The sequence below is a fragment of the Sceloporus occidentalis genome, unplaced genomic scaffold, assembly GCF_023333645.1.
Source record: "Sceloporus occidentalis isolate IW3139 unplaced genomic scaffold, rSceOcc1.0.p SCAF_9, whole genome shotgun sequence".
NCBI lineage: Eukaryota > Metazoa > Chordata > Lepidosauria > Squamata > Phrynosomatidae > Sceloporus > Sceloporus occidentalis.
The window spans coordinates 39,252,711-39,274,818 of record NW_028316989.1 but is presented as its reverse complement, the minus strand read 5'-3'; the positions used below and the strand labels follow the sequence as shown (position 1 = coordinate 39,274,818).

At 39.3% G+C, this 22,108-nt stretch overlaps 2 protein-coding genes across 2 annotated transcripts; both read right to left on the bottom strand.

Moving 5' to 3' along the window:
• Window positions 1–1,019: 1,019 nt before the first annotated feature.
• LOC149307332 (E3 ubiquitin-protein ligase TRIM69-like) lies at window positions 1,020–11,728 on the bottom strand. The gene is made up of 7 exons (XM_089538956.1): window positions 11,626–11,728; window positions 9,430–9,968; window positions 7,778–7,873; window positions 6,859–7,092; window positions 5,108–5,130; window positions 3,566–3,690; window positions 1,020–2,396 (listed from the first exon to the last, which is right to left on the bottom strand). Exons 2-7 carry the CDS (start codon window positions 9,919–9,921, stop codon window positions 1,852–1,854), a joined length of 1,515 nt encoding a protein of 504 aa, XP_089395082.1. The 5' UTR covers window positions 9,922–9,968; window positions 11,626–11,728; the 3' UTR covers window positions 1,020–1,851.
• Window positions 11,729–13,941: 2,213 nt separating this feature from the next.
• LOC149307331 (beta-2-microglobulin-like) lies at window positions 13,942–21,752 on the bottom strand. Its single transcript, XM_089538955.1, has 4 exons — window positions 21,589–21,752; window positions 18,469–18,747; window positions 16,880–16,914; window positions 13,942–14,420 (listed from the first exon to the last, which is right to left on the bottom strand). The coding sequence occupies exons 1-3, from the start codon at window positions 21,659–21,661 to the stop codon at window positions 16,901–16,903; spliced, it is 366 nt and encodes a 121-aa protein (XP_089395081.1). The 5' UTR covers window positions 21,662–21,752; the 3' UTR covers window positions 13,942–14,420; window positions 16,880–16,900.
• Window positions 21,753–22,108: the final 356 nt, after the last annotated feature.

The window sequence follows — 22,108 nt, the reverse complement described above, 5'->3', positions numbered from 1 at the left end:
ACTTTTGGGGTCTCCCTGTCAAGAAGTTCCTTCTAATGTTGCTACAAGTGTTGCCTGTGCCCCCTCTAATTTAATCAGTCATTTTAAAAACTTAATTCCTAGGAAAGTGTTGGATTGTCAGCATATGGTACAATCTTATTCAGGCCTACTTAAAGGAAATTCTACTGAATTTGATAATGCTTACTCCCAGGAAAGTGTTTTATAGTGCTTGTCCCTGAGACAGGGGTGTTATTCTGACAGCGAAAATAATACCAGTAAAATGTGGGTTGAATCTTTGTTGTTCACATGCATTTCGAATGCACCTGAGTACATTTGGAGGGGGACTGTCAAAAAAACCACTTAACCTAGGATAATTGGTCTTTAGGGGTTTTCTGAGTTTTCCTAAATGATTTGCATTGTCACATGGGTGAATAACTGATGCAATACACCCAGGATAAACTGGGATAAAACTCTGCATGCCTTGAATGTGTTTCAAATACATCTACATCACTGACTCCATCTTTATTTGCAGTGCTGACACGTGTGAGCAACAGAACTCACAGAGATGTTCATAGATACGGTTCTGATAAAAAATAGAGTGAACAACAAAACCAGAATGTGTGAGTGAGATTATTTGCATAGTCCTGCTAAAACCACAACATCTGAATCACCCTACTCAAAAGGACATGTAAAGGTAAGCCCTCGGGCATCAAAAAGGCGCATTTTAGGCTGAAATGAGAGGAATGTAATGCATTCCAATAGGACTGAGATCGAGGTAAGGACACATTATTTTGCCTGTGTTAATTCAACACCAAAGTCTGCTTGAAAATATCTAATAATATGAGGCAATGATAAAATTAGAGCTTCACTTTCAGTTGACAGTAGTTCCTGTATATCAGTCTCAGTAAATATTTTACTGGGCATAAAACCTGAACAACTCAGACAAGAATAGGCATAAACATTTGCCCTTCATAAATATATTTTTATATGTATTCAAGAATCAACCAGCACACTGCAGAATTTAGTTGCTCTTTTATTAGATTTAATCAAACCAATACAAAAGAATCCACTTAAATCTTTGTTTGAGGTTAGTTATTTGCTCAGTTATTACTTTCCAAAATCCAGAGCTCTTAAGAGTCTTTACATCTTTTCATTTTTGCTTCTGTTTTGAATAAGTTGAAATTTCCACTAAACTTTGCCCCTATTGCTGAATTCAGAGTCTGTAAAATCACTTTGTTGGACTACAACTCCAAGAAATTCCTAACCAGCATTCCCATGTTTTCTGTGAATTCTGGGGGCTGTAGTCCAAAAATGCAAATCATCCATGTTCTAAGTTAAATTTTTTATAATAAAAGTATATTTGGACAATTTTAACAAGGATCTAAATTTGCTTTGCAAAATGAATGTGTAAAGGTTTTAATTATTTCCTTAGTTTTAATTTTTGCTGTTGTTTAAAGAATGGACTGTAGACACATTAACTACAGACAGCTCCCCTGAAGTGAACCTCTTTCCTGTTTGACTTTATGACTAGGAATTATCAGCACACAGAGTCTATGGATCTAAATTGTGGTGCCACAGGCTGTGGGATCCTGACACCTTTTCAGACATGACAGAACTAAAATTCTGTATTAAAATCTGCACAGCTGTACTACTGGAAGGTTAAGGATAACAATCAGTGCAGGAATTCCAATGGGTGGTTTTGCACCAGTGGTAAAGCTGAAGTAGGGTCCTAAGAGGTGTCCAAAGTCACCAACTATCCCCTTTCATTGGCACTGGAACTGTAGCACTGGATCCTAAAAGCTGCCTGTGTGTAGTAATTCATAGACCATAAGAGATCTGTTTTTCCATATGGACTTTATTCTTACCATTTGTCTACATACTATAACCAACAATTCTCAGTGGTTCGCTGTTTTTTCCAGCATCATTCAAGCATGGACAAAAATAGGGGTACAGTTTCTCTGTGAAAGTGTCTGTGAAAGTGTAGATGTGAGACGTTTGGTTAGTATCATAAAAGGACACCTGACCACCTTCATAATCCAAAAATATCCCAATTCTACAGGGAAGGTTGTCCAGGCTCAGACATTTTGGCTGTATATCTACAGCCGTGAACTCATCCTTATTCCTTAGCTTTATGAGCCAGTGACCCTCTTTGGGTGACAGTGGGTAGTTCCCTTTACGGTTAATGCTCTCTCTTACAACTCCCAGTGTCCATTTAGTCTTCTTTTGTACCTCCACTTCCCAGTAGTGCTTCCCAGAGGTGAATCCTTCTGAGCCCAGGACAGAAACACTACAATCAAATCTCTCTGGAGTGTCTTGAAGTGTCTTCTTTATGTCACTATGATACACACAGGTTAACTCTTCAGAGAGAACCAAGTTTGGATGTGCTGTTTTGGGGTCCAGAGTCATGCAGGATATGTCTGGTTAAGATGGAAGAACAGAATGATTGTACATAGCAGCTTTTAAAAGTGATGATCACACAATAGACAAGGCCATGCTATAATAACAGAATAATCACAGAATCATAGGACTCAATCACACAAGGATGATTTATTGCTATTTATTGCCTGTTTATTCCTGGGATAATGGCATTTTAATCACGACATCATGTGAAAATGTTAGTCGCAATTGCGCTATTTCCACAGGATAATCGCTGTTGAAATCCCCGATTTTCCCTGTGTGATAAAGTCCATAGAGATGGAAGAGACCTCAAGGGCGATCCAATCCAAACCCCTGCCAGGCAGGAACACACAATCAAGATTCAACGGACAGTCTAGTTTTCATTTGTGTCTGAAATGGGAGTCTTTCACTTCTAACTATTGTCACAGAGTCAGAACCACATGATTCAACAACCTTACTGAAGATAAGCATGTCTGACAATAGAAAGTGTCTGCATAGAAGGGAAACCATCTGGAAGTGCATACAGATTGTTGTTAGTTCCATCACAGAAGAAAAATGGGTTCAAATGTAATAAATAATTGTTTTAAAGTGGGTGAATTTAAAGATGACTGCCTGCATTTCCTTGAAAATTAGGCAAAGGTGATGACGTTCTAACAGCTTCAACAGTAGTAATGCTACTGTCTACAGTAGTGTTTACACCCTGAAAGCTGTAATTGCATCATTATGCAATTATGTAATGAAACTGTTATGGAACCAGACGCATTCTCCACCCAGATGAATACACACTTCTAGCATTTTGTCCATGCATTTTCCTGCAAAAATATCTATCTGCCCTATTGACACCAAATGAGAGATTTCTTTCTTTAAGGTTTAACAATGATTTAATATTTTGAAGTCTGAAATTATGTATTGCTAGTTTGTATTCTGATTTTTGTGCCTACAGTTTTCCTTTAGTTTAATCAACAACCACTTCCCACTCCATTTAAACATTTTCCCCAGTAACTTCAAAAGGCATTTGCTTTTCTGAAACATCCTTTGGTTAGGCTAAATTAAATGGGCAGGTAGTTTCATTTGATTAAGGAGAAAGAAGCAGCAGAAGATGACTTTCGCTGATCTTTCTTAGAGCCTACCTTTTATCCACTTAACTTTGATTTAAAGATGGGTAACCTAAACTAGACCACAGCTTTACCTGGACAAAGAATGGATTTCATTTCCTTCCACACAGAATAATGCATGGGGCCCTTGAATACCCCTGCACTCAGAGTAGCAGTCACCAGTTCACCAAGAGATGAATTTTCAGTTTTCAGTTCCATCCTGCACAAATCATTAATTCACACTTCAGTTAGCAAAAAGAGATGGTACCTGGAAAAGTTACAATTGTTATAATGCTTCATAAATAGCAATGCTGAGTAGATGATGTGCTTGTTAGATCTGTTTTATTTTTTCACTAGAACCCCTAAGTCCACCAACCAGAATCAGGTACAAAGAATTCCGAGTTCTGGAATATGTTTTGAGTATCATCACTGAATGGTGTTCTGTGTTCTTCCATGTACAAATCAATGGTCATTCCACATTTTCTTCATTTAAACAGTGTAATTTACAACAGGAATAATCATTTTGCTGATTTAATATGAGCCACTCAGAGATCTACCTAGACTTAGATCGCTGTTTAGTTTCTGTCCGATTCATGTTCATATAGATCCTATTTAGGAACATTTCCTTTCCTTTACATGACAGAATCTTCATTTGATGTTACTAATCTACAGTCTACCTTCTACTAATCTACAGTTTACCTTCTCATTTCTCACTCTTAAAAAGAAAAAACTTTTATAGAAAATAAACTATCCAGAAGTAGTCCTGTTCAAGGTTCATAACAAAAAGAGGATCTTTGTTCTGTTGTTATTAGTTCCCAGCTCCTGGCTTAGATTTAACAAACTGGTTAGTTCATACCAGAAATCAGTTGTTTCCACTATCCATCTCTGCTGCATATTTAGAAAGGAGAGAAGGGGGAGTACTCAAAATTGTTTGTTCCCATGACATTAAATGCTGGTTTACCATTCTGCCTGAATTAGTCCTACTAATCTGTAAAAATGCATGAGATTACTTTTAGGTACATACACCAATCATAAGCTTTTATGTAAGTGCTTGTACCTGTGAGGATTGAAACAGAAATTGGAATGGAAAATATTGGAGTGGTAGGATAGTGCTCTTGGATCTGGATCATCGCAGTTATGGATGGTGTCAGTTGTCATTATATTTATTTGTCATAAAACTAATTTTCCAAAATTGGCTCAAGATAAAGGGCAGTCTTTGGCATAAGATGTAATGGGCATACACAAATACTGCACAAGAACCCTGTTCAATTGACTTTCTAAGACTGCAGAGACAGCCCTAAGTGAGTCCCTCTATAATCCTGTACAATTGCCTCTCTGTATCCACAGATTTTGCATCCACAGATTCAACCATCCATGGACTGAGAATATTTAAAACAAAACAAAACAAAAAAAACTCCAGCAGATAGCAAGGGCCCACTGTAGTAGGCCTGTTCAAGTTGGTACAGAACATATAGTAGCAGGGAGATGTAATCAGCAACTTCTATGTGATGGGGCTGTTGTGCATATATTGTTCACACTATCCCCTTCATGCGCTGATTACTGAATAGGGCTCATGTTGCATTAAAACGTGCCTGCTGAAACAGTTTGAGAATACCTTTTTATTGACTTCTACTTACCTTTCTATAAAAGCTTTTATTCCCTGTCAGAGAAAAGGAAGAAAAAAAGGGGGTTACTATATTGTTGTTGTTGTGTGCCTTTCTAGCTTATAGCAACCCTAATGTGAACCTATGATGGGGGTTTCTTGACAGTTTCTTGATAGAGGGGTTGCCATTGCCATCCTCTGAGGTTGAGAGAGTGTAATTTGCCCAAGGCCACCCAGTGGGTTTCATGGCCGCGTTGGGAATCAAACACTGCTCTCCAGAGTCATAGTCCATCATTATTATGACAGCTGCCTTTTTTAGGACACACTTTCAGAATGTGAGCAACTCAGGGACCGTCAGTGTATTGCACATACAATGTCATTTAGATAGATATGCCTTTCTAGAGCAAGGTATTTGATTCTGTCACAGAGTGGCCTCCATGTTGTATTCATAAAGACCTGAGAAGCTGTCTTTACCACCACAGCTCTGCAAGCAACTACTGCTAGTGGCTTCCATATCAGTGGCTCCATTAATCTGCTCCTGGTTTTAGTTTGAATATTAATGGAGTTATTCAAGGCGCTGAGACTATTTGGGATGTAAACAGTCAGCATTTTGCATAACTCCATTAAGGTCTGGACTCTGGAGTAAAATCCGCAGCAGATTCACTATGGAAGCCACCAGTCAACACAGTTTCCAAGACTATTAAAGTTACTGTATTGTTCTTGGTGTGGTCAGGACTATAGTCTGGTCCTGTGGGTCTTGGCTCCTTTGATGAGATTCTTGGTCTGGACCCCCCCCCCCCCCTTCTGTTAGATAAAATGAATGGTGTGTGCTGCCGCGCTGCTGCACCTAAGCCCTATTATAATGGTGGCACTTAGTCTGGAACCCCCCCTTCCCAAAATCCTGGCTACGTCCCTGTTGGCTCTTCTCCACTTTGTCAATTTTCATGTTAAAAGGTACATTTCTAGACTTTTAAAATGTGGGAATATAGGAAAAAGGAGGCAAGCAGGAGACTACCAAGACTGGATTCCTCCCTTTGCCAGCAGCTCTCATTCATCGGAGCTATGGGGTGGCTGCCTGCCTGGGACAACATGAGTTATTACACTGGAGTGATACCAACTCTAGTGACACCATTGTTTAGTTGTAACACAAATATGTATTATAATTAAATCAACTTTGATGTGTTATCTTTAAAAAAAGTAGTTGTGTAAGCCTGTTTCAGTAAGAAAAAAAAGGATTAATGTGGCACCATCTGACTAAAAATTTAAAGGTACTACAAGAGTATTTTCTTCTTCTAGGCTACCTGTATTTATTATTGAATTCTGTAATTATTCTTTGTTTTCTCAAGTCCTTTCAGTTGAATACATTTCTAGACTAGGAGCAGATTTAATAAAGTTGACTGTGCTGAAATGATATCACTATGTCTATCTACTGGAATCCCAGTTATCCTTTAGTTCCCCTTTTCCTGAGAGGTGTTTCCTAGTACCCATAAGGAAGTTGTTAATCTCAGGGTTTGCAATGCCCTGAGATCAGGGGTTCCCAACCTGTACTCCAAGGAGCCCTTAGGTCTCCTTATGCACTTCCCAGGTGCTCCGTAGCTGCTCCAGGAAAATGAAAGAAATAAAAATTGAGTAAAATTAAAGAATACGAATATATTCTCATATATACTCCTAAACAGCATTAACTTGTAAGACATAGGGTAGGCCTCTTAGGGCTCTGCCATAGAAATAAGGGCTCTATTAGTTCAGCAACAATACCCAAAGCAATGCTCTATCTGGAATCCTTACTTTCAAGAAGCCAGCAGAATTCTGCTGATACAGCCGAGCCTGAATGCAGACCAGAGTATCCTTAGCATTCTGGGTTCGATCTTGGAGTTTATTGAGATTCGCCTCCATTTCTTGAAGGAGGATTTCACTCTCATCTTTTAACTGATTTATTAACATTTTTTCCTTGCTGTGAAGAAACTGGTGCAGTTTTAGGAATTCCAAGGAGATATGATACTGAAGTTGTAATTTGTTCTCCTGGAAATAAGTAAAATGATTAGAAAAAGTAAATAGCAGTCTGGCAACTGATACTACTGTAGTTTTACGTTATGCTTTACAATAGTTGATCTGCTGTTTCATCATTAAGAATAGTTGATTCTTAATGATCAAAACAGCAAGATTTCTTGGTGGGGGGAACACATTATTTTAGATCAGTCATTCTCAACCATTGCACCTCCACATTGGTTGAATTTCAGATTTCATAATCTTAACATTTCTTGATTGCAAAGAAATAACTTGCACTATTGATGCACATGGTGTCAGTACTCTATACTTAAGACCACTAGAAAGTTTTAAAAGTAAGGCCAGCCCCCTCCCCCCCCCCCCCCACACACACACCTTATATCTACCCCAGTTAGAGGATCTACATGCAGGCACACAAAAGGATACAAAACCTGGCAGTAGGTTTACCAATATAGTCAATAAAATCCATAGTCTCTTTGATGTGTACATACTGGAGTGGTCATTAGAGTTCAGGAAGCACCATACGTACTGCACAAACATGCCTTTGTGCTGTTTTCAATGTGAGTTGGTTTTTTAACTTCCTTTGGTTTGTTGTACCCAAACTGTTCTTTTGTTCAAAAAATACCAACCACACCCTGCCCCATCCAAATAGTAACAGAAAAATATTCAAGCAGGGCTCTGCTGAATTAATGCTACCCACTTTATGATTACTAATCTTTTCTTCCTGGGCATTCTTCAACACCTCTAGCTTCATCAAGATGGATCTGAGTTGAATTCTCAACATGAGCAGCTTTTCCTGTGGGTAAATAGTCACAAACAATGTTACTCTCTGGCTCTGCTGGGTAACTTGTTATGCAGGCAAAAGACCACACTTGCCCACATAAACAATTGCTTGATTTGCCTCATAAGAAAATTCAGGGGTTACTGAATTCCACGTTCTTTACAAGAACTATGCATACATGGATAGACAGAGCTATATTCTAAATTGCCCTTCTCTGACCTGGTATACTAAAGTGTTGGGCCTTGGGTGCATATCCAGCTCTGGAAATACATGTGTGCATATACATGCATGAACACACACACACACACATGTGTTGATGCCTTCCCCCTGGCATGACAGTGTCACTACTGCAGAGATATAATCCGATAGCTATAGAGGGAGAGTTGTATTGCTCATCAACATGAGTAACATAACGGACGCTATCCAATATGGATTAAATCTAGAAATAAGAGGTTTCAAATGGGTTCTAGTATAGATCAAGCCCAAACGTGCCCTGGAAGCCAAAATGACCAAATTGAGGATGTCATACTTTGGCCACATAATAAGAAAGCATGACACATTAGAAAATACAAAAAATGTTAGGAAGGGTTGAAGGTAGTAGAAAGAGAGGAAGACCACATGCCAGATGGCTAGACTCAGTTTGGGAGGACATGGGCCTGAATCTACAAGACCTAAGCAGAGCAGTGGAGGCCGGGGGTCGGAGATGTCTCACCCACAGGATTGCCATGAGTCTAAATTGACTTGAGGACTGTTAACAACAATGAAAGGGGTTTCAGGCTTTTGTTACAGCATCATGCCATTTCATGCATTGAATTTTGCAGGGGCTTTATATAATGGAATCCTCCACTCTCCCTTATTTTTCCAAAGTTCCTTCTGACTTTTTTCTTGCCTCAGAAAACCCATTATGGATTAAATACAGAATAATTTCAAAGTGCTAACTACAATCATGATAAAAGCCTAGCTGGAAATTAGTACCCATAAATACTTCTTAAAAATAGATGGAACTTTGATGGATATGACTAATTTCAAGTCCCACTGAGTTCAGTAGGTTTCCTTTCAGTATGACTAAGATCTAATCTGCACTTCAGAAATAATGCAGTTTGACACCGCTTTAACTGCCATGGTTCCATGCTATAGAATTCTGGATATTGTTGTTTGTTGTAGCACCAGAGCACTCTGACAGAGAAGTCTAAATATCTCACAAAACTACAAATCCTAGAATTTCATAGCATCCAGCAATGGCAGTTAAAGTGGTGTCAAACTGCACTGTTTCTACAGTACAGATTAGACATAAGTCCTCTATCACACTATACATTTAGAGCTTCTGATTAATATGAAATGTCATTCAAGTGGGAAATCTAGTTGATATACACAAAGGTGTTTTGTAACTGTTTGTATGAGAGACTTTCTCTCAACCATTAAACTGCAGTTCAACCAACCACACAACTTCCAGAATGTGCTAGTCTTACTGATGTAAACTGAAGACATGAGGATTTGTTTAAGGTGCGACTTTCTCTCTATCATTTAATCATTCCCTTCATTTTTTGATCTGGTGTTTGCATGACCGTTACCGTATAGATCTGTACAGCATCTGGGATGAGAAGAAACTGTGTGCTTTGATCTTTCGGCATCTGAGCTTCTCGGCATGTGAAGCAGGCTAGTTTTTCGTGTGGCTTCCAATACAGGGTTAGTGGCTCACTATGTTCAATGCATTTCTGTTGCAGGCAACCGACATGGAAGGTCTTAATCTTATCCGCCATTTTCTCCAGGGCAGTGTTTGATATGAACTTTTGCTCAGGAACATTTGCATGGCATTCTGGGCAGAATACGCCCTTTTTTTCCCATGTAGTCTCTAGACATTGTCTACAGAAGTTATGGCCGCAGGGGAGGATGACTGGTTCTTTAAACAGTTCAAGACACAGAACGCAAGACAACTCTTTGGTGAAATCATCTGCATGCAGCTCCCATGAAGTGTTAGAACAGCTGTGGGTGACTGAAGAGGCTTTTTCATTGACCGAAGCAAGTGAGGCCAGGGAAGGGTTTTTTCTGGGAGACGTGGACATGATATCAGAAAGAAAATGCTTAAAGTAGCTGTCAAAAGAGGAGCATCCTGTCAGAGAAAAAGGGAGTGGAATAAATGCTCCATTCCTATCCCAATGCATAAATCTTGGGCATAACACTGAAACATAATATTGACTGAGTGATAGATAGCAATGCAAGGAAATTGTAGATGGCAGCATCATGGCTATGCGGCCATTGACTGTCTTTAAACTATTTTTAAGTGTATATTTTACCTCTCCCCACTTTATTTATTTACAAATATATATAAACCACTCATATCTGAAAATTTTGATGTGATGTAAAACAACAATAAAACGTACACTATAAAACAAAATATGAGAAGCAATGAACAGCATCTGTGTGAACTATAATATATATGGCAAGGCGGAAATGACATTAGAGAGGTCTGCAAAATAAGTAATGAAAAGGAGGAGCTGCCATGACTATTGGATTGCTAACAAGAATTGCTTTATCTCCATTTGGCTGCTGAGGTACATGAGAAGTATTATTCCCATATTATATGGAGCGTAAGGACACCCAGTAGCTTACATATTAACCCGGATTTGAGTCAAAGACTGTCAGCCCACTTTCTGAGCGCTTTATAACAATGCTAGATTAGCTAAATACTAGATTAGCTAAAACCAGAATTATTAATATCAGCAAATAGGCTAGATGCTAACACTAGCCTGGACCCAGGACAATCACTTAACTTTTTTTGTCCATTAACCATACCTATTTTATGCTGATAGATCAATTGGATCTGCATAAATGCGCAGCACTGAAACAGATGCAGGAAAATGGACCTCCACCTGGAAATATTTTTCTTCAGACTATGGAACGACCTGCTGGAAGAGATTTGACAGCTGGATATGCTGTCTGAATTTAAAAGAGCATTAAAGACCAGTCTCTTCCAGCAGGCTTATCTTGATGTTTTTAAATTGTGGATTTTAAATGATGAATTTTAGATATGCATTGTTTTAATATGTGTATATCTTATTTGTCCTTTTAAACCGATGTGTATTTTAACTGATGTGTTTTAACTGATGGTGTTTGTTAATTGTTGTTGTCCCCTGCCTCCGTCCATGGGGAAAGGTGGCTGAGAAATAACAACAACAACAGCCAGAGAGCCAGTTAATATATGGTTTGTGCTGGACTAGGATTCTGAGATTTGAATCCAAGGTTTAAACCCTCGCTCAGCCATGGAAAACCCACTGGATGAGCTTGGGCAAGTTACTTTAGAGTTTATCATACAGGAGGAATTTATCTTGATTTCAAATGAAAAGAAAGTGGGGCCAGAACACATTCACGTGAATTCACTAATTCAGTGAATTTATGTGAATTCGCATTGCGTTCGAACTGACTTCCCATTGCCCAAAAATAGCTTGCCATTGCCCGAAATTGCATGTGGTAGTCTATCACGCAATAACGTGAAACCCCATGATTGCGTTCGGATTGCCATTGGATTATACTTCCAATTTCCCTTGTCTGATAACGTCCCATCTCTCAGCCTCAGAGAATGGCAATGGCAAACTCTTTCCGAACAAATCTTGCCAAGAAAATCCCACCTTAAGAGTTGCCAAAGTTTGGAAACAACCTGAGAACAAACAACAACAACAACACATTGCCTTGTGATAAAGCTAACATGCTTCTTTCTCCCATCCTATCCTAGAATATTCTGTACACTTCCAAGTCAATTTCATACTCACTCAGTTATTTTCTTCAAATAGCCTTTTTCAGGCAGGTCCTTACAGCTCTGCCAGTCTGCTCCATTGGGCAGCTTTAGCGTCCTGACTGATAACTGCCACTTGCCAACTGTTTCCTAGAAGGTTCTATCTGGGCTTCTGTGAAATTATTTGCTTTCTCTCAACTACCAAGCTCTTGGAGTGAGATCTGAACATGCCTGAACCAGTCAAGTCTCATTTCATTCTTTCATTTCAGGGTTATATTCCTTGTGGCTTCTTTTATACAATACAACCAGAAATATTTTCCACATGAGAAGATACAGTACTCAACTCTTCAAGCATAGCACTAATTTTAGGTTTAAAATGCATGTGTAAGGTGATAAGGTTGGACATAATCTCATCAGAACTGTTTCACGCCAAGGGCATTCCCTCCTTCAGCTGGATCAGTGGGGTATTCCCACAGAATACTGAGTTTGGGTGTATTGTAGGTTCAAATGCTATCTTTCTGTTTTTCAACTGTGTTTTACGGATCGCTCTTTGCTGGGTACCATTCAGGCTTGATTCCACCCAGCTCACAGAAAACTGTCATTCAATAGTATGTAAAGTATTGGTTTTATTTTTAAAAAGCTGTCCGTTGGTTTTTGAGCTTGCTACTTCTTTTTAATTTCCAATTTTCCTTCCAGCAATTCTTTTCACATATTTACAATCAGCCCTCGATAGCCACAGATTTTTTTTTATCCACGGATTCAAGCATCCACAATTTGAAAATATTTTTAAAATGTATAAATTCCAAAAAGCAAGTCTTCGTTTTGTAATTTTATATAAGGGATACCATTCTACTGTGCCATTGTATCTATTGGCACCTGAGCATCCACCGATTTTAGATTACTGGTATGGGTTTTTTTTTACTTTGGGTATGTTTTTAATCTTAATTGTATACTGTTTTAACTAGGTTATTTTATTGTTTTAAAGTTGTTTTTTATGTGTTTTTATCTTGTGAGCTACCTTGGGTCCCTTTTTTGGCATATAAATTAAACAAACAAATAAATAACTATACAAATAAATAAATTATTTTTTATCCAGGGGGTTCTCCTGGAACTAAACTGCAGCAGATACCAAGGACCCACTATTGCATGGCTTAAAACCAGCACTATCAATGCCTTTTAACCACCTTGGTTCCCTGAACTATTATTATTATTATTATTATTAATTATTTATTTATTTCGATTCCACTTTTCTGTTAATAACAAACAAAGCATCTTACAATAAAACCAATTCGATATACAATACATGGTAACATACATCACATCCCCAACTCCCCCCCAAAACAAGATTAAACACACCGGATTATAATTAATCTATTAAAAAACTAGTAATCTGTCTAGGCCCTTAATAATCTCTAGTTGTTGTTGTTGTTGTCGTGTGCCTTCAAGTAGTTTCTGACTTGTAGAAACCCAAAGGTGAACCTATTGCTGGAATTTCTTGGCAAATTTCATTCAGAGTCATTGATAAAGATGTTGAATAGCATTGGGCCCAGGACAGAGCCCCACTGGACACCCCACTGGTCACTTCTCTCCAGGATGAAAAGAAGCCATTGTTGAGCACCCTTTAGGTTCGGCCGGTCAACCAATTACAAATCCATGCAACAGTTGCCTTGTCTAGCCCACATTTTCCCCCTCCTTTTTTTTAAGATGGGGATAACTTTTGCCCTCTTCAAGTTCACCTGGACTTCTGTTCTCTAGGAGTTCACAAAGATTATTGCCAGTGGCTTTGAGATTACTTCTGCAGACTTGAATTCATTTAGATTAACCAGATATTCCTGTACTCATTCTGTGCTGCATTCCCCCTATTCTGTCCTGTGCTCCATTATCTTCAGGTTGAGCACCTTTTTCCTTTTGTCAAAAGATGGAGGCAAAGAAGGTGTTGAGTAATTCTGCCTTTTCTCTGTCTTCTGTTAGCATTTTGCCATCTTCTCCACGTAGTGGGAAGCTTTGAGTGGCTCTAGTCCTAGTTGAGAACAAGATACATTTGTAGAAGTACACTGGGCAACCCACTGGTATATGTGGACAACCCTATTCCTCTTTTTGTACGCCCTGATACCCTCAGATGTAAATTGTATGGTCAAAAATCACCCAAAATTGTGAGTTTAGCTTTTAAATTTTAACACACACTTTCCCGCCCAAACAAGTGAAAAAGTACAAACCAACAGTCATACTTTGAACTGATTTCTAGCCCAAACCGAGGCAGTGCAGCCTGCCATGGGTATGAAAACTGCCCTCCGCCCCCGACATATACGATTGTGCAGTGAACCAGTCAGTCAGAACCACCAGTCGTTATAAGTAAACTGTTAGTACTTGTACTTTATTAGGGTACTCCAATCATTTTGCATTTCAGATACATCAAATAAGAAAATGATTCATCACCAATATATAAAAGTAGTTTGATTACATAATCTTTTCAAGTCTTTGACTATATTTCTGGCAGAAACTGAAACAAACATCATTAAAAATTTAATGAAGGAAATTAAAGTAAATGAACAAACAAATTTACATTTTTTTTAAAAAAGCTCAAATTGCCAATATATGAATGATACAACACATGTTTGATTTTTCAATGCAATCTTCAAGCTTTGCTTACGGTGGTTCTACTTAAAATCCATAAATTTCAAAAGAAGCAGAAGCAATCCACAGAATACATGAGGAGATGCCAGCGTACACCTTAGAAAATTATCCGCTGAGCTTCGCAATCAGTTGCAGGCAGGAACAAACTGGAAGTATGCTTAAGGATTGATAATTTTTAAAAGGCAAGGCTTTTCAAACCTGGGGAAGGAAAAACATAAGATTTTTTTAAATAACAGGTAGTGTCATGCCCGGGAACATGGGGTTGTCATTACTGGGCCAAGGAAACTCTGGCCCTCTAGCTTTTTGGGAATACAAATCCCATAATCCTTTCCTGGTGGCCAGGCTGGCTAGAGCTTCTGAGGTCTGAAGTCCAAAACATCTGAATGGCCAAAGGTTCCCCACCGCTGAACTAGTAGCAGAAGTAGTAGTAGTAGTAATAATATTTCTTTCCCACCTCTCCCCAAGGCTCAAAGCGGGATACACAAATCCACAGTTAAATTGAAATTCTATAAAATCATTAAAATATACTCGTAAGAGTTCATATACAGATTAAAAAGTCATGATTTAAAATTGACTGGCTAGGCCTGACATAAGAGGTAAGTCTTAACGCTGTTTTAAATGCAGTCAGCATTTTCAGGTGTTGTATCTCTTCAGCAGGTCATTGGGAGCAGCAGATGAAAAAGTCTTCTGGGAAACCATTACCAGTCTAGTGCTGGCCGGTTAGAACAAACATTTCCCAGAGGACCTGAGTGTACAGGGCAGATTATATGGGAGAAGGCAATCCTGTAGATAGTTTGGACCCAAACCACGTAGAGCTTTAAAGGTAATAACTAACATTTTGTACTTTGTCCAGAAACTAATTGGCTGCCAGTAGAGTGCCTTTAAGACTGGAGTAATGTGGCCATTCCTGAATATACCTATTCAGCCACATTCTGAACCAGTTGGAGTTTCCAGACTTGGTAGAGAGATAGCCCAATGTAGAGTGCATTGTAAAAGTACAACCTTGAGTTTAACAGCATGTGCACTACATCTTTAAGTCCTCCAATTTTAGGAAGGGTGCAGTTGGCATATCAGCATTAAGTAGTCCTTACCTTCCCTGTTTGAGCCTAATCTCTCAATACTGTGATGAGAATAAGTGATATAGAAATGTGTAGATTCATTTTCAATACTGAACAATATTACAGAAGTTGCTGTAATATAAAGGGTGATACTTAGTTATGAACCTGGGAGTCCTTGGTTTACATCTCACCTGTCATGAACTCACTAGGTGTCCTTAGATAAACCACACTCCCACAGCTTCAGCCCACCCATTTACAATATGGAATGGGGAGAGTAAGACTGACTTATTTATCACCACCACATTTTACCTAACAATTTTAAAAAATAAAATATTTATACCACAACCACATTTGAAGATATTACAATACTTGTATACATAATCTCCCTTTTTGGATTATCATTCCAGTTTATGCAATGTTTTGAACATAACACAGTAAAATAGTCAGAGCAGCAGCACCTAAGCCCTCTTAGAGTACTTATATACTCTACTATAAATTGGCCTCATCTATAAGCAGAGGACAGGTTCTGGGGCCAAAATTATGGATTTTTATAAGACCCATGGATAAGTTTAGGGTAAAACTTAGGGGCATGTAACAAAGGATCTAAAGGATGAAGCCAAAGAAAACAATGCCAAAGAACTTTTAAAAACCCAGCAGGCATAACTGTTTGTGCTCACCCTAAAGGCTGGGAATCTGTGCTGCCAGGACAGAGTCCTGTACACTCTTGGCTTTCACCAGGGGATGGTTCCTTTTCTTATAACTGTTATAGTAGAGTACCAGTAATCTGATTTTAGGAAGAATTAATACAGCAATCTCTATGTTTTCTCTTGCTTCTCTAGTTAAAAAAAAAAGACAACTAGTAGACTGTAAGATTATGACTAGAGGCCATATTGTTGTTCTTTTTAAAGTTTGTACAGTACCAAGGACATTTTATACATATTTGGAAAACTCTCAACTAGAAAAATAATATAAACATCTAAATGTTTACTTTCTGCCTATACCAAATTAATTTTATAAATACAGATTTCTATCAGCAACTTAGGGCCTCTTTCTGCCCTGGATCGGTGCCTTGGCAAACACATGCTGCAGCACCTATCCAGCTGCCACAGAGAACAAAAAGAAGCAGGTGTTTCTGGCTTCTTTTTGTGCCCACAAAAGGGTGCCATTGCTGCTGCCGTGTGGCTTGATCACACCCCTTTGATGCCATGCCATTTGGGCGCTGCACCAAAGGGGCATCATCATGGCGCACATTGTCTGTATGGGTGCGTGCAAAGATGGCACCCAGGCAGCGCAGTGAAGGCTTTGAGCATGGAGATGTTCAGCCCTCACCCCACCCACAGGATGGAGCTTTTCGCTCATCTATACCGGACATTAATTGCTTCATACAAAGCAAAGAACCACAACTCAGTAATATAGTATGCACTTTAATATTTGTCCTGTTTGAAAATCATGCTTGTCTTCACTCTCTGTTTAAAAGTGGTCAGACACAAAAATTATCATATTATTTTATTAACTATGTTTTTAAAGAGAAAAATAAAATCGGTTTTTCATACGTACATCAAATTCACATCAACTATAACTTTTATCCAAGATCCTTACCTTACTTCTGAGAGCCTGTGTTTAGTAATCCTGATCTGTAAAAGAGAACAGTATCAGTATGTATTATTAATAAGGGTGCAGTACAGACCACTGGTGCACTCGTGATGTAACGGATGCGCAGTAACGTGCGGACGCTGTGCGTCTCTTACGTAAAGATGGTGGCACCTGTGTGGACAGGCCACCGCCATCAGGCCAGTGCCCACACATAGTAGGGCTTGGGACCAGGTGGCTGGTGCCTGGTCCCAAGCCCTACTATCGCCACCAAGACACCACTTCTTAGCAGTGTGTACCGGGCCTAAATTAGGCCTAGAATTCAGTGCCTATGCATTTCATGCAACTTGCAAGACTGTTCAATTAATCGTTACTGCTCTTCCAGAGAACAACCCCTTTCATATGCAGCCTAGAAATATACCCAAATGGCTCAACCAGTCTTATCTTAAACAACAGGAAGTGGTTAAACAGCTTTCTGGCAAGACCTCTTGTCACTTGACATTTGTAGTATTCATTTATAATTTTTAGGAAAAATCAGAAGAGATACAACTACTTTCAAGTAGTGATGGTTATATCAAAAATAAAATAAAGCAGAAGTATTCTGTATACCTTCTGTATAAATTCAGATTCTCATTTTTAAAAGAGATGTGTTTAATGAATTTGTTGAATACAACAATGGAACTCATTGGACAAAATATCTAATTAATAAAGAAGAAAAAGGGGAAGAAATCTTGATCAGTAAGGATGTAAGAGTATCAGGCAAATTATAAGAACAAGCACCAAAAAGAGAGAAGGGGGGAGAGAGAAGGGGAATTGTAAATGGGATAAAACAGTGTAGCAAAGGAAAACTTGTGTCAAAGAAAAAGACACTATAATTAATACAGCAAAAATAAAAATTAATTCATTTGAGTGTTAAAAAACTTTGATACAATGACACACAACACTGCAAGTTAAAAATCAATCTAAGTAAACAGATTTGTCAAAAACTAATGTGGATTAGCAAACAGTTGTGAGATCTGCTTTCTCCTTATACATTTTAATAATGGCGTATACATGTTATGTGATCATTTTTCCTCAGGTGAAATGTATTAAGAATGACCAATTTGTTATAATTCTTCCGTTGTAACAGTTATTCATGTGCTATTTTGGAGCAGAGAAACCATTACACAGACATTTTCCGCAATAACATTGAACAGTGGTTACATGTATTTTTGTCTTTATACAAGAGCACATATATAACAGGTTAACAGTAGGGACTTCATAACTTATAACTGTTTTAAAATGTATTCTGTATGCCTAATAAAGGTTGACTGACTGAAAATGTATACATTTACAATTATGCATTGCATGTATTAGCAATGACATTTTCTTTCTGTCCCAAAACACATCCACTTTATTGCAACTCAGCACAATGACCATGTATATGGTTTTTTTGTTCCATGGGTAGGACACAGCTCGGTTCTACTGGTCTTGGACAGCACAATTACAGCCTTCTTGAAAGATTGAAAACTAGAAAGCACAACTGTCCACACTGGTTCTTGAGAAAAGAAAGGAATGTAAAAACAAAGACAAGAAAAGAAAAGGAATAAAGCACTCACCCCACTTGAAGACCTTTGGACTGGACAGGCTGCTGTGGTTCACTTTACAGGCATACTCTGATTTTCCATCAGGAACGATTTTAGTATGGACCAGAAGCTCAAAAGTCCAATCGGACTTAAAGGATAGGTCAGATTTCTGCACATCCTCGATTGGGACACCATCCTTCATGAGAGTGATATCGATTTTGGGAGGATGAAACCTTTCCACATAGCAATGCAAAGTGTTTTCCTTGCCTATCTCCACAGGATGGCGGGAATACACCTGCACATTGGGAGCCTCTGGAAGAACAACAGAGAGACAGAAAACAAGGTGTAAATAGACATGGGTTATCCTCGGCCATTTTTTAGCTATGAAGAAAGAGTCATATCGCACACCAGATATTGCCCAGTTTTTCTAAAATTTAGGCCTGTTACAGACTGCCAAAATAAAGCTGCTTCGGGTCTCTTTGGAGGTATGCTATTTAAATGATGCATGGGTCCTAAGAGTCCGGAGGTCACACCAAAGCCACACTCCATTCCTAAGCACTGGAGTGCAGCTTTGGTGCAGCTTCCAGAGTCTTAAGATGCATGCATCATTTAAACAGCATACCTCGAAAGAGACCCGAAGCAGCTTTATTTTGGCAGTCTGTAACAGGCCATAGCTTCCTTAGAGAAAGGTCCAGGAACTCTCTCTGTGTATATATGGGTAAGCATGATTCCTAATAAAACATTACGTACTCCTTTCAGCATCTGCATGAGGTGTGGGAACCCACTAGCAGTTGCAAATTCCCTCTATTCAAGGCACATGAATACACACAACGTCCTACACATAAGCTGTATTTATCTAGAAATATCATGAGATGTGGAATTGATCTCAACAGGAAGTGACCTGTTAAACCATTTAGGAGAATGGTGTATCCCAAGCTATCATTTAAATGTGGCCATGGTTTCATGCAGAAACCAATATGCAACAGTGCCTACTCTGTGAGCATGACTGATTTAATCAAAATGATTTAAACTCTTTCTCCAAGAGACTCTGATTCTATGAGACTAAATCTCATTTTAAATCACTAGTGAAGACGATGCCATTTAATCATCCTGTTTACTAGACAGATATCAGTGTTTTATGTAACTTAATATACATATATTCAAAGACAGATTTCATTAGATAGCAGGTGCACAGTAAGGAATTTTTCCAAACATTTTCAAGAATAGAATAGAATTGAATCTTTATTACAGTCACAGACCAGCACAAACATTTTCAAAGTAAGTTACAATTAATAAAAAATGAGATGATAATTCGCTAATTTCAATACATGTTGAGCCTTCTTATTCAAAAGCTCAGAAACAGAGGTGTTTCGGGTTTTTTGATTTAGAATTTGGAATATTTGCATAACACATTCATTCAACTATAAGTTGGTCTCATGTCCAAGTCAAGGGCAGGTTTGGGGGCCCAAATTAATTGCCCTCAGAGCAGTGTAGTGGTTTCAGTGTTGGACTGAGGAGGAAGATGACTTGTTTTCTGCTGCTCCAGAGGCTAGGACCAGGAGCAATGGATGCAAGCTACAGGAAAAGAGATTCCACCTCAACATTAGGCGGAACTTCCTGACAGTAAGGGCTATTCGACAGTGGAACAAACTCCCTTGGAGTGTAGTGGCGTCTCCCTCCTTGGAAGTCTTTAAGCAGAGGCTGGATGGCCATCTGTTGGGATGCTTTCCTTCTTGCATGGCCGAATGGGGTTGGACTGGATGGCCCTTCTGGTCTCTTCCAACTCTATGATTCTATGACTACGACTCTGGAGATCGGGGTTCGAATTCCAGCTCAGCCATGAAACCCACTGGGTGACTTTAGAAAAGTCATGCTCTCTCAGCCTCAGAGGTTGGCAATGGCAAACCCCCTCTGAACAAATCTTGCCAAGAAAACCCAGTGACAGTTTACCTTAGGGCTGCCATAAGGGCAGGTCACACTCTCTCAGCCTCAGAGGATGGCCATGGCAAACCCTTTATGAAGAAATCTTGCCATGAAAACCCCTTAGGGTTGCCATAAGGGCAAGTCACACTCTCTCAGCCTCAGGAGATGGCAACGGCAAACCCCCCTGAACAAATCTTGTCAAAGCTTGAATAACTCCAGAATAAGGTCACCATAAGTCGAATATATATATATATATATATATATATATATATGACTTGAAGGCACCCAACAACAACAACAAACAATGAGGCAAACTGTCAACATGGCTCTGAAGGATGGTAACAATCCAGAGGCCACATTTACCGTATTAACACACATCTTCACCCTCCAGGTTTTTATTTCTCTATAAAAGAGAGAGGTCCAAAACATCACTGGAGAAATAACCCAATTTGAGACGGCTTTAACTGCCTTGGCTCAATGCTGGGGAATCCTGGGAATTGTAGTTTTGCGAGACATTGAGCCTTCTCAAATTGAAAATAGAAAATTGCTGTCATTTGAACAGGTTTAATGTTTAAACTGTATTGTATTTAATCCTGTTTCAAAGGGGGGGGGGGCAGGTCGATTTATATTATTGAAAGTATGTATTATTCCAGCATACTCTAGTCCTGTAAGCCGCCTTGACTGCTGCTGCAGCAGAAAGACGGGGTATAAGAATAAAGTTTATTTACTATTATTTATTTCTCTGTCATAGAGATCTGCTGCCAGGACAAACTACAATTCCCAGGATCCCCTAGCACTGAGCCAGGGCAGTTAAAGCGGTCTCAAACTGGATCATTTCTCCAGTGTGTTTTGGACCTAGGAAACGCCATCCAAGAGACGGGAAGAAGGGAGTTCGTTGGGAAAGAATCTTCATCGGACTCTTAAGAAAAGGACTGAAACTTCAGAAGGGAAAAATCAAGGGCAACCCCTTAGGGTCAAATAAAACCAAGACAGGGAAGTAAACAAAGTCCCAGGGACCGGAACCAACTGCAGTTCCCAGAATTCCACAGGGCAGTTAAAAGAGTGTCAAACCGGATTATTTCTGGGGTGCAGGTGCATCTTATTAAAGTGATGCTCCCAATGGAGGACAGTCTGACATTCCTCCTGGACTAAAGGTGGGAATGGAGAAGGGTGATAAAGTAAGTTACTGATTAAAGTCCTTTTAGCTTGGAAATAGATAGAAAGCCTTACTGTCTATGGCTTGGAGTGCAGAGATGCAGAGCAGGAAGGCGAGGCAGGGCAGGAAAGGTCCTCCTTGGGCCATGGCTGCAGCTCCAACTCAGGCTTCCCTTCGCTCTCCTCCAGAAAGAAACCCAGCTCCTCTCTCCAGGTTCCTCCGCGCACTCTGGAAACTCCCTCCGCCTCCACCAATAGCAATAAAGGGTTCCCTTTACGTCACCAGTAACCGGGCAGATGTTTCTCCGCAAACTGGAGAGAAGAGGGAAAGGGGCTTTCCAGCACATGCGCACTCGCGCGCCATGTGGCTTTCCCTTTCCCTTTCCCTTTACGGGAAAAGGAGGGTGGCTTCCCAGAAAAGGGAACTGAAAGGAATGAGGCGTGATCAGGAAAGGGTTTCCACAACATTGGCTATGGTCCCAAACACACTGCAGAAGCAATCCAGTTTGAGACTGTTTAAACTGCCCTGGCTCAATGCTTTACAAAATACAAAACAATTACAACACATAGGAGAGTAATTAATTAAACTTCATCA